At 39.6% G+C, this 13101-nt stretch overlaps 1 protein-coding gene across 1 annotated transcript; it reads left to right on the forward strand.

The window, feature by feature from the left end:
- The first annotated feature begins 2974 nt into the window (after positions 1-2974).
- Positions 2975-12141, forward strand: LOC142996199 (immunoglobulin-like and fibronectin type III domain-containing protein 1). Its single transcript, XM_076147100.1, has 22 exons — positions 2975-3020; positions 4407-4529; positions 4844-4983; positions 5396-5495; positions 5813-5894; positions 5984-6176; positions 6269-6382; positions 6725-6893; positions 7011-7283; positions 7431-7697; positions 7923-7973; positions 8255-8370; positions 8490-8631; positions 8720-9013; positions 9247-9549; positions 9809-9988; positions 10086-10214; positions 10315-10394; positions 10655-10847; positions 10942-11238; positions 11703-12029; positions 12137-12141. The coding sequence occupies exons 1-22, from the start codon at positions 2975-2977 to the stop codon at positions 12139-12141; spliced, it is 3624 nt and encodes a 1207-aa protein (XP_076003215.1).
- Positions 12142-13101: the final 960 nt, after the last annotated feature.

Below are 13101 nucleotides of genomic sequence, written 5' to 3' on the forward strand. Positions count from 1 at the left end.
CATGATTATTTTTCCAAATCTCCTGAGCAGATAATAGCATTAATGGTCCTCATAAAAGTAAAAAAAAACCTTCCCTGGCTACTGTTCACGCATTAATCTCAAGTCCCCAGATAGCCATAAGCTCCCTCAACATGCCCTTCGTAGAATCTTGCTTTGAATCATTTTTTTACGATCTTCAGCCTCTCAGTCCACTGTGCCATTCTATATTTCAGCAGTGGTCATGCAAGCAGCTGGGAGCTTTCCCAGGAGCATGAGGCACATGAAGCCCATAAAAAACCTGTTTGCTCGGCATGCTAGTTGCTATGTCAGAAGCCAAGTACACAACAAGTTATAAACATTTTGAAACCAAAACACTATTTTAAATGTCTGACTTCTAACAGGATTCAGTTTTGAGGAATACACTTCATAGTAAAACTATACTTAAACACAATTTAAAAATCCAGTAGCAAATTATGGTCAACTTTGTTCTCGCAGTAGGAAACAAAGCTACATCAAAAACTTTATACTTATTGTAGGAAATAGAAGGTGGTGCAATGATCCACACTCAGATCATGAGTTAGAAAATGCATATGCTTTTTCTGGCTCCGTAATTATACTGGTTATATTAAGCAGGTTTGACTGAAATATGACTCACTCATGTCACCCGTAACATATACAGTAAGCACATCCTGACGTTAGTGTAGAGATGATCAGTTTTATGTGGTATGTGACCTATCGTTCGGCAAGCCAGTTTGCTCATGGACCCTCTACACCCTAGAGTCACAGACTATCATATACCTGCACTGGGTGGTGCTGGGTTTATTTTCAGATGTCAGACATGATGATTTAACATCTAAATATTATACATGAGAGTGTCAAGTTGTCCAAGTGTTAGAAATATCAATTTAAACGCCACATACATGACACTGATAATACTGTGGCAAAAGCTGTTGAGTTGTTGCTGTAATATATTTCTCAACTGTTAATACTGCCACCATCTACAGGTTAGGTGTTCTTGATGCACAAGGTATTAACTTGATTTAGTTTCTATTAGTTGGATTTCACAATAACAGCTATAACTCCTTAAAGTCTAATGGAATTTCATCAATTGTGTGCTCAATAAACCATGTTAGGAAGGTAGAGAGGCCTCACTTTGGATTTTGACTGCAGTATTTCAGTCTTGGATGGTAATGCTGATCAGTCTCTCACCCATCTGGTTTCTCACCAGGTTGTTCTGTCTGTTTACACTTTTCTTATACCAGGAGTTGTTCAGGTTTTACTGGTACAATTAATACTTCTATTTTAATTAGTTTTTTCTTTTACATCTTAGATTCTTCTTGTCTAACTAGACTCGCAATTTCTGTTGTAGCCAGTGACACTTGGCTACAACTTGGCTACCTCAAATTTGATTAGGCCCATAATAAGTGTTTGGTTAATCTTAAAGGAGTAAATAGTTAAATAGCCTATAGCAACTGTTAACAGGGCTGTAACTCACACTGAAACTAGGAAAAAGGTTTAAAGCAAACCTAGACTTATGGCCTGGTCAGAGTTTGCATCAGCTACATTGTTGCAACTGAATTTTCTCACAGAATGACTCAAGTTCACCCTCACATCATCTACATTCATCATAGAATTTGCAACAACATGATTACTTTATTTGAGCAGTAGAAGTTGTGATATGATGCCGATGGCAATGTGTATATGTTTGCCTTGTGTGTCTATCCATGTGTGTGTTTAAGGGAATTAGCAAAGGAGCATATTATAATCAATAGTTCTCTGAGCTGCACTCCAAAGAACCAGAGAACAAACTCTTAAGCAAGTAAGAGGGAAAATCAGCTGCAGCTGTGCGAGGAAATATATTCTGGCTTCAGGCAACCCCCTGTCTGAACGTTGTCACAGTCACTTCAACACAAAACTTGAGCTTGAACCTAAACTGTGATTAAAATGTGGAATGTGGAGCAGTGCCATAGAGATTGAGTTTGAGAAATATGCCATCTCAAGCAATTTAGTGCTGCTAAATCTATCCACAGGTGAAACTTTTTTTTGCTGTTCCCCAGCATGGGAGAAGATTTAGCAGGTTAAGTGTACTGACTGTCTTCAAAGCACCAACATGAGCAACTATTAGACTTTTGCATTAAGCTACTCTCCCATTAAACCAACAGTGTGTAATCAGTGGTGATTCTAGCAACTAATGCATGGTACCTTGACAGGCTGTTGGAGGTCATATTTGTCACTTGTGTTATTAATGCAGGTCAAAAGAGAGAAAGGGGCTTTTAAAGACATTAGGATGGAATTATGGAGAATTTGTTAAGCGCGGTAGTAACTTAATATTTCCGCACGATCACAATGCTGTCACAACATCTCTATCTTTAGATTAACAGATTGTCCCAAAGCCAAAAACACATTCCAGTAACATAGAGAAGCTAACTTCCATGATGGAAGTCGTGTTTGTATTGTCTGTTGAGAAACATAGAGATGCACATAAAACATTCCTATCTGGCAAATACCTACGAATGTCTACATTCCGGCAAATTCCCTGAGCCCCTGTAGCACCAAATCCATTACAATTAAGTCAATCTATTTCTGTGAAGTGACATTTGTCATTCTAAGTTAAGCGACCCATCTGGGTAATGAAACATCGCTATGTGCCACTAAAAATCCTGCTGCAACTGGAAGTGACAGATCATAAAAAAAATGCTAATCATTCAAAAATAAACAGCCTGCTGTGACGTTAGGAGGCAACAAAACATAATGACTACCACTAATAGTAGTGACATCATGAGTTTAAAATGAAGTATCTCACTTTAGATCTGATTATAACTTTTATTTACAATGTGGTTCTCAAACCCAAAGTGCTAACAATCAAAACATCTCCCACAGTCTGCTACCGAATCGAAATTCACAATTTTCCAAGGTGTAAAGCTAACAGTGAAGCCTCTCTGTCATTCATTGCAGTTGATTTTGCTGAACCAGTCCAGGAATCACAGGTCTCGAGATGTCCACAAAGTTTAAACTGGCGGAAGGCACGGGCACTGGCCAAGGTAAGCTGTGGAGCATGACATGTATATGAAGTGACACGCCAGACAGGAAGTGGCATCATCAACCGACATCAACCTTCTCTGCATTTGCAAAATTTGCTTCTCAACTATAAACTTCTTAGTTAACTTGCATTTATCGCCGATGGCAACAAGTCTGCCATGAGAAGGAAAACTGAAGGAAACCATGTCTAAATCCAAACAAGACAAAGACAAACCTTGTTTTGAGGGGGTCAGCCCTGTGTTCCCTCAGCCCAATGGTCCCACAGCCCTATGTTCCCTCATTTCTAAGATTTTTTTCAAAATTAGGCCCTATGTTCCCTCATTTCTAAGATTTTTTTCAAAAATTAGGCCGTATGTTCCCTCAGCCCTATGTTCCCTCATTTCTAAGGGTTAGGGTTAGGGTCGGGGTCAGGGTTAGAGTTAGGGAACATAGGGCTGAGGGAACATAGGGCCTAATTTTGAAAAAAATCTTAGAAATGAGGGAACATAGGGCCTAATTTTGAAAACAATCTTAGAAATGAGGGAACATAGGGCTGAGGGAACATAGGGCCTAATTTTGAAAAAAATCTTAGAAATGAGGGAACATAGGGCTGAGGGAACATAGGGCCTAATTTTGAAAAAAATCTTAGAAATGAGGGAACATAGGGCTGAGGGAACATAGGCATGCTCCCGTTTTGAGAGTACTTGAATTTACAATAATATTTTTCACAAAAGAGATGTAACAAAAACAACATCCAAAAAATTCTGCAGTATTTGTGTTTTCCGTAATGATAGGGGATGACAGTATATAGGTCTTAATGCTGCGCCAATATCACACTTACATGTGCTATATATGCTTTTAAACATGTGCTCTAGCAGGTCCGGATGCAGAGAATTTGGATGGTAATGAAGGTAGGCTTAGGGAAGATCGTCAAGCTCGTCGTCATGCTCACCACAGCATGAAGAAATGATGCAACAGATATTTCTTACCATATAAACAAACATGTTTGTGGATATGTAGTTGAAACACTACATATCTGAGGAGAGTGTTAAGTTCGGGCATGGATGCACAGGGGAAGGTTGTGAAGATAAAATTTCACACAAATGCAAATGTCCAGAACAGCGTCTACACAGCGTTTACACATTCACTGCTCCAGTTACCTGGAGCAGTGAATGGCGATAAACCGATCAAATGAGTAACATGCAACATTCTAATACTTCATGTATTAGAATGTGTTTCAGCATGGTTTGTGTGGGTGATGGTTTCATTACAAATTGACAGCAGGTTTGGAGGTGGGATGATCATGGTGATTTTTATTTTATTCAAATATCTCATAGGTAATATATACTGTTTATATGTGTGTGAGTGTGTGTTGTTGTTGCTGACATGTCATTTTCCAATGCTGACAGTGGGGATCAAGAAACGATCCAGGGTCCCCGGGGTAATGATTACCCAGTTTGTTGAGACGGTGCCAGAGGGGAAGAGTCATCCAGACTTCACCCGCAAGCCTATTGCTTTGACCATCCAAGAGGGTAAGCATCTCAGCAGAGAGTCATTTTAAACATTAATGCAGAAAAATATCCAAATGGAATTTCAGATCCATGACTTATGAGCAGGAGTTAGTTTAAAGGCGAGGCACAGCGGGAACAGAACCCTTCCAGATTTCCAACATGAATATTACAGCAACATCCCATTCTAATGAAATACAGTATACCACCACTGATTAGAGGCTCAATCACCCTAACCAAAAGTCTATGTACCCTATATGACCTATACATTTGCTGTGTTCAATGGCTCTCATATGATAAGTGACCTTGTTGTGATCTTGCTCTGTGCGTGTCAACAGGCAAGTTTGCCTTTTTCAAAGCCATCGTCACTGGAGACCCCGAGCCAGCTGTAACATGGAGCAGAAATAATGGAGATGTATCCGATACCTCAAGATATCAGACCAAATATGACCCCACTTCCAATGAGCATACATTTGAAGTAAGTGATATGTGCTATCAAATGTCAGCGAGAATGTGGATGTGAAGGAGAGGTGAAAAATAGCAGCGATAAAGAGAGAAATCACATAAAAATGTCAAAAATCAATGCCGCTCAGTGTTCTCACTCTCTGTCCCATCAGTTCATTATCTTTGCCAATTACTTTTACTTTGATGCACATGGGAGCTGTCAGTTTTTGAAAAGGTCTCATCATGTCAACCGCTTTATCTTTTCAATTCACTGCTGGGCAGGGTGTAGAAGATGTAGAATAAAATCCACAAGCAAGTCATCTATCAATCAAGGAGTGTGCAGAGCCTCAAAATTGTCTATCTCAACTGCATACAGGACATCAAAAATACGTATGAATCCATTTATCCATTCATTATATTGTATATCAAGTTTTGTTTTTTTACAGATGGCAAATGTTATGCCGGACCAAGCAGACACCTACAAGTGCTTTGCCAAAAATGAATACGGACAAGCAGTGGTCACAGTTGTTCTGAATGTCATTGAAGGTAACATTGATTACCATTACAAAAAATATGATGCGTATTTCTAGAGATGTTACTCAAAAGTAAGGAATTCTACTGTGTACCACCACAGTATTACAGCTAAATCAAAACAGAGTGCAACTATGCAATCTACTTCTCCATAAACTTAAGACGCCATAAGCTTGCACGTTGGATAGCAGATGGCAGACGGCCTGTGCTGTCACCTGCGAGGGACCAAAGATGAGTCTCTACATGAATAATGTGCCATGTTGACACATTATTATGTATCTAGTATGTTGCATGCTGTTTGAAAGATTGGTTTAATCTTTGTCTCCTTTCAGTTGGGTACAAAAAGAAGAAACCGCCTCAACAACCAGCAGAAGCGCCAGATGGGAATTTTAAGAAGGTACTAAAAAGGAGAAGGTGGGTTTGTGTACCTTTCTTTAGATTCATCATGGTTTTCCTTTATCGATGTTAATGTTGAAGTGGTTACCCCATGTTCTAATTTTCAGTAAGGTCCTTCCTAAATCTGAGCAGCCTGTGAAAAAGGAGGGGGAGATAGATCCCAAACTCTGCGAACTCTTGTTGAGCGCTGAGAAAAAAGACTACGAAAGGATCTGTGCAGAGTTTGGAGTGACGGATTTCCGCTGGATGCTGAAGAAATTAAATGAAATGAAGAAGGAAAGAGAGGAAGAGCAAGCTGAGGTTTGTCTTGGTACTAATTGAACACATTTAGTGTTTTAATATGTAGATTATACAGTTTAGGAACTAAACTTATTATTCTCGTCTTGATTCAGTTTGTCAAAAGCATTTCCAACCTGAAGCACATTCAAGTGGGAGCAGATGGTGCTGCTTTCTTTGAGATTGACCTGGATCTTATAGACCCAAGCAGCTCCATATTTCTGTACAAGGTTAGTATGTAACAAATACAAGGTAGTTTTAATATGGGGTTCACAGTAAAATATTAGGTTCTAAGAAATATTAAGAATAATCTTATACTGTACCATATATTGTTTTACACTATGTATTATCATTAATCTAGGCAGTAATAGTAGTAGTAGAGATATCAAAGGGTTAAACAGTGGCCAAACATGCTCTGATAGAGTCCACATTAGTCCGACATTAGTCTAGTGGGCTTTATCTCTGGCTATGTTTTGCATCCCAGCATCCCAGAACAATTTCCCAGCTTGGGATCAACAGTAGTATATCTATCTATCTATCCCATCAAAATGACATTGCATATTTCCCAACAGGATGGTGAAATGGTCCCATACACAAAGGAGTTGGGAGACAAGATGAGACACAGTCTTAAAAAAGTGGGGAGAAAATACATTTTCAGCATAAGGGATCTTATGCCTGATGATGCTGGACTCTACCAGTTGGATGTTGAGGATGTGAATATGTTTTCCACTGATTTTAAAAGTAAGTATTACATTAGGGATGGAAAATGTGTATCCGTTGATCAATTTTAAATGAATATGTGTATGCTTCCTAACCCAAGCCTCACTCAACGGGCAATATATTTTATTTATTTTTCAGTTCCCATAGTGGAGTTCTTGGTGAAAATCCAGGAAGTGAAAGCAATGGAGAGAGAAGATGCTGTGTTTGAGTGTGTCCTGTCCAATCCCTTCTCCAAGATAACATGGTTTGGCAAGAACCTTCCTTTGGAACAAGGAGATAAATATGATATTGAGGTTTCAGAAGACAAGCTCATCCATAGGCTGGTGGTCAAAGACTGCATGGTGGTAGACAAAGGAATTTATTCAGCCTGTGCAGGAATAAAGTCTTGCAATGCGTGGCTCATAGTTGAGGGTAAGATGTTACACTACCTACACTATACTGCTAATAAAAGGTCAATAAGTGACAATGCCAATCTAACTGGTATGTAATTGAATAATGCACAGTAATAATGCTAATAATACTTTTACCAGTTTTCAAAGATGCTCTTTTTCTTTTTAGCTGACAAACAAGCACAAAAGGGTAAAAGGTCAGCAAGGAAAACTACAAGGGCAGGAGGATCTGGAATGGATCTACAGAAGGTTGCTGAAGAGCAACAAGTAAAATTAGAGAAGGTGAGAGAAGAAAACAAGGAGCAGGTTAAAGCTGCTAAAGCAGCTGCTGAAGCTGCACCTCCACCTGCCACTGAAGCTGCACCTCCACCTGCCATCCCTGCAGCTCCGGCCCCATCGGTTGCTGAACCCAAAGCAGTAAAAGAACCGGAAACGGGTAAGAATGCAAACTACAAGGTTTATAAAACAAGTCAGGAATACACATTGTTAAGGGCCAAAAGTTATCAGTGAATTTAATTACAAGCAGCTCTGACATCTTTATGCACTGCAAACCTGTCCCGATATGCACAGAGGACACAGGTCACCAAACACACCTGTGCAGTGCATTTTCTATGATAACTTGCTGACTGACAACTTTAACTGACAATATGTGATGCATCAGCAGAGACAACAGAGGTTCCAGAGCCACAGGTTGAAGAGGCGGTCAGTGATGGTAAGAAACCTACTGTGTTCACCCCTGCATGGATATACAACTGAATATGACAGCATTCTGATACAAGGGTTGATCATCTACTTGTGTATGATGAAGGATGTGGTACGCAATAGAGAGTACATCAATCAATACAATAACTTGTTTGTTTCATTATATTTACATGTCTATTTGAATTACTATTTTTAGTAGTAGAAGTAGAAGTCGTATATTTAGTATTAGTAGTATTTTATTTCCATGTACTGTATATATACAAGAGAAGTAACTTTATTTATAACACTTAGGGCCTGGAATTACCTGTGGGCTCTCTGATATTTACGCTCTTCGTGGAAAGCCAGTTGAATTAAGTGTTGAGATGAACACTCACTGTGAGGGGGCCTGGTTCAAACATGGAGAGGCAGTAAGGCGCAACATTTCATCTTCTATATTTTTTCTGGGACTGACTATTTTAGTTTATTTATTTTGTTAATGTAAAACACAAGAACCTTCTCACATAATAGAGTAACTCTGTCTTGCTAGATAACCTCCAAAGATGGAATCAACATAACCAATGATGGGACTTTGCACAAGCTGATAATTGAAAGCTGTGGTGATGACGATTCTGGCCTTTACAGTTTTGTGTCAGGAGACCAAAGTACGCAAGGAAAGGTCACAGTTGGAGGTATTATTTACTTGATGTTATTGCATAATATGTACTATCTAACACTTTAGCTTCAGCACATACACGTGACTTGTTCTTTGTGTTCCAGATGTACCTCAGTTTGATCCTGATGACCTTTATAAGTTCTCCAAACCTGTGATAGTAAGAGTGGGCCAGAACGCTGCCTTCAAGATGCCTTTCCCTAGCCAGGAGTCTTTGGCAGTCAGTTGGTTTAAGGATGGTATTGAGATCAAAGATGGAGGAGAAGTAAAGATTGTGAAGGAGCCCAATCACAGCCGGCTTCTGCTCAGAGATTGCCTGAGGACAGACGCAGGGGAAATAAAGATCCAACTGAAAAATCCATTTGGCATTGTGGAGGCTACATCTCAGCTTATTGTGCTTGGTAGGAAAACAGAAATGTGCTGAGAAAAGTCAATACTGGGAAATTAAAATTTTTGAAATGTTCATTCATCCAATTTGTCAAGTGACTTGTAAACTTTTGTGGATACAGTGACAAGGCCCTCTCCAATAAGATTTCATTTTTCTTTTTAATATCAATTATGTTCAATGTTCAAGGATAAACTAAATGTGTCCGGAAAATCCAAACTTAGGAACATTTCAAACGTTCTCTTACAGATCGACCAGGTCCACCAGAGGGCCCAGTGGAGACAGTTGAAGCCACCTCATCTGTGATTGAGATAAAATGGAACCCGCCCAAAGATGATGGTGGCTCTGCTGTCACCAACTATATCATTGAACGACAGCAGACAAGACACAGTCTGTGGACAAAACTTGGGGATGTCTCAGCTGACAAGACCTCTTTCAGAGACAGGAATGTGACCCACGGAAAGAAATGCAACTACCGCATCTTTGCAGAAAACCCTGAGGGTCTCAGCGATGCCCTGGACACAACCGATAGCATTATGGCTGGCATAATGAGTTAGTCTCAGTCAATTCCTCAGTGAATCCCATGTTAATCTCCTTCAGACTGTAATAAATGAAAGTGCCTCTGGATAGGTTTTGCACTGGCTTCAAATCATTCATCATCTAAAGTCTTAAATGATGTTGAAAGCCACATTTTTAATGTTACTATGCAAATGTAATCATAAAATAATAATGTGTTTAAGTCTTTGCATTCCTTTAATGCTTCTAATACTTAGTCATTAATAATTAATACATACATTTTTTCATCCCTCAGTCCTCTCCGGCCCACCTGGAGCTCCCAATGTGGTGAGTGCCTCTAAAACCTGTATCAACTTGACCTGGACCCCACCGGTGGATGATGGAGGAGTACCAATCACCGGTTACCAACTGGAAAAACGAAAGAAGGACACAAATCAGTGGACTGCCATTAACCTGCTGAATGAACCTATTGAAGGTCTGACAGGACAAAAGCATACCGACGTCCAATTACAGCATCAGAGACTTACTTTCAATAATATTATTCCTCAACTTACCATTCATCTTACATACAGGCTTGACCTATGCAGTTAAAGATGTCACAGAGGGAACAGAATATGAATTCAGGGTCTCAGCTATCAACAAGTCAGGATGTGGAGATCCCAGCCCTCCATCTGCAATGGTGTGTGCAAAGAATCCCAACAGTAAGTGGTGAATGTTTGCTCTCTGTATTAACGATTTAACTGTTTCCCAGCGGACTGTTTGCTTCCTCACTGCATTTTATTTTATGTGTTTTCCCTCCAGTGAGACCTTGTTTTAAAGACCCAGAGGATTTTGTTGTTGTCAGAGCAGGAAATTCTGTGCGTGTCAAAATAACCTATGAGGTAAGGATAAGCCTATAAGCTGGTATGAATAATGAGTGCTTTATTCCTTTGTCAGATTCAGTACCATAAAATGTGAAAACCCTAAAACCCAAATATACACCAACTTGTCGCATTCCTACCAGATAAATACATACACTTTTTTTCTAGATCAAATCTTAATTGATTTCCTGATCAGACTTTGCTCCCTTCTACTCCTGCCTTGTCATCATTTGCTACAACAACATCATTTCTCCCATTGTTTCTGATGCTGACATTCTCAGGCTGAACCTCCACCACAAATCACTTGGTTGAGGGATGGTGACCCAATATCCTCATGGATGAAGGTCATCGATACAGAGGGAACGTCCCAGCTTGTCATCCCTTCATCAAAACGCTCAGATTCAGGCATCTACACTATTGTAGCCAAAAACTTAGTGGGTGAGGCTTTCTTTGATGTTGAGGTTAGAGTCACAGGTAAGCGCATGACAAGTACCAACATCATACCAGTGCATTCATCAAATGACCTATTCAATGATAATTCAAACCTGTGCATCTTTTTTGTTGCTAGACGAGCCAAAGAGCCCAGGCCCAATGGAGATAGAGCAAACGGTCCAGGGAAAAGTAGTGTTGAGTTGGGCTCCCTCTGCAGACCAGGAGCTTGATGACCGTCTCTTTTACACGGTGTCACAACATGACTCCGACACCAGGGTGTGGAGGACTGTAGCGGACCGCATTTTCAGTAACACATATACAGCCAACAACATTCTGCCTGGCAGAGAGTACCATTTCCGCATCTATGCCAAGAATGATGTGGGAGTCTCAGATCCATCTGCGTCACCAACATGGGGTGCCAACGGCAACAGAGGTGATTTACAATTAAGGTCCAGTTCAATAACATTTAGTGATGTTATCAAAACATACATACAAGATTAGATTTAAAGGGACCCAATATGACACCTACCTCTGCAATCCAATGCAAACAACACAACAGCTACCAATGCAAACAACACAACAGCTTCAATGTTCTTAGTACTCCCAGACATTGTATAGGAATCCATACCCAGAAGTTTGACATGAATCCAATTCTAATCTTTTAGGATTCCCTCATTAGTGAATCTGAAAAGCACAATGATAGAAAACACAAAGATGCTTGGTTTGCTGCAAAGCCTTATATACATGCTTTATCTCTCCAAGTCCAAACCCAATCTTTTTATTCAGTGAGTGGTGCATGTAGAACTTGGTATTTCAGAAGTTGATTGACAGAATCTATGTCAAACACATTTCTAGGTTAAATGTCAATTCTTCCCCTGTGTGATTTCTCCTGTCAAGTTCCAGTGATGTCAAATGGAAATTCAAACATGGAACTCAACCTCGAGAGGCCACCGTCCATCTTGGTCCCTCTGAAAATTCACACACCACCTAAAGGTTACCAACTGTATATGACCTGTGCTGTCCGAGGATGCCCCACGCCCAGTGTGTGCTGGTACCTGGACGACGTCTGCATCAACTCAGACAACAACTACTACATCACCAACTCGTACGGTGTATGCTCCATGTATATTCTCAGAGTGCGACAAAAGGACAGCGGTGAATATAAGGTTGTTGCAGTAAACTCCTTTGGCAAGGCAGAGTGTTCAACTAAACTTGTAGTTAAAGGTAAGGATTAAAATAATTTCTTATATTCATAAAATGTTTGTATTTGTTAGAAATTTATCCAATGTATTGCTGTGACAATTGATAATTTCTCTTTGATTTCTCCACAGATTGAATTGGTGACTATGCCTAGTACAGGTTATCAAATGTTAGAAATAGAAAAAAATATTGAGAAGAGCTCTTGTAACAACTGCAATAAATTAACAATCTGACATTTATCACAAAGTTCTATTTTGTCTTTTTTTTATGACGTGATACTGAAATTATCAAATCATCAGAAACAGACAGATAGCTATTACTGAGGCAGCATGCTTCAAGCAAGTTTCCACACAGCTACAGCACACAGCTTCAGCACACAGCTACACGTCCAAGCCTAAAACACCTTGCACATCTCAAGAGATGCGTACGTTTTAAATTGCATTTCCATATACAGTATAGAGACAACTATGCTCCCTGTAAACATCATAGGAGGCAAATATAGATTTGATCTTGTTTCCATCCATAGTCAGATAACCATGAAGGGAAGAGCGTCCAATGTGACTACAGTTTATTGACAACTATGTATAACTGCTTACATGTTGAAATGTATGGGAGTGGCAGGCAGTAGATATGTATGCTGTACAGAGGCTCATGTTACCCATGCTCAATTTACTAAAGAAATGAAGAAGGCTCACAACCTCACATGACCACGCCTGGATTACCAGTCCCTCCAGGATTTCATGACTTTTTTTTGTGTGAATATTGCATTATATCTTTCACAACTTTTACACTTTTTATATATATTCACAACGTTTAAATTGATTCACATGACAAAAACACACACAATATGCACAGAACAACCTTTTTTTTTGTGTCACTTGCCATTACAATTCCTGACACATCATCAACTATCATCATCTTACATTAACGTTGGCTAGTTTATACAAATACAAAGTTTAACTATGCGTAAGGCAATGTTTACAAAAGCCTTGATTTTAACATTCAAGTACAGCCTGACATAAGGGAAGGCATGAGGATAGGAAGGAAAAAAACCTGCATTGAGAGTGTTCCCGGACATGAGCTTGCACCCTTCACA

Source organism: Genypterus blacodes, unplaced genomic scaffold (assembly GCF_046128005.1).
Source record: "Genypterus blacodes isolate CSIRO-AG114 ecotype Tasmania unplaced genomic scaffold, CSIRO-AGI_Gbla_v1 ptg000037l_1, whole genome shotgun sequence".
Classification (NCBI taxonomy): Eukaryota; Metazoa; Chordata; class Actinopteri; order Ophidiiformes; family Ophidiidae; genus Genypterus; species Genypterus blacodes.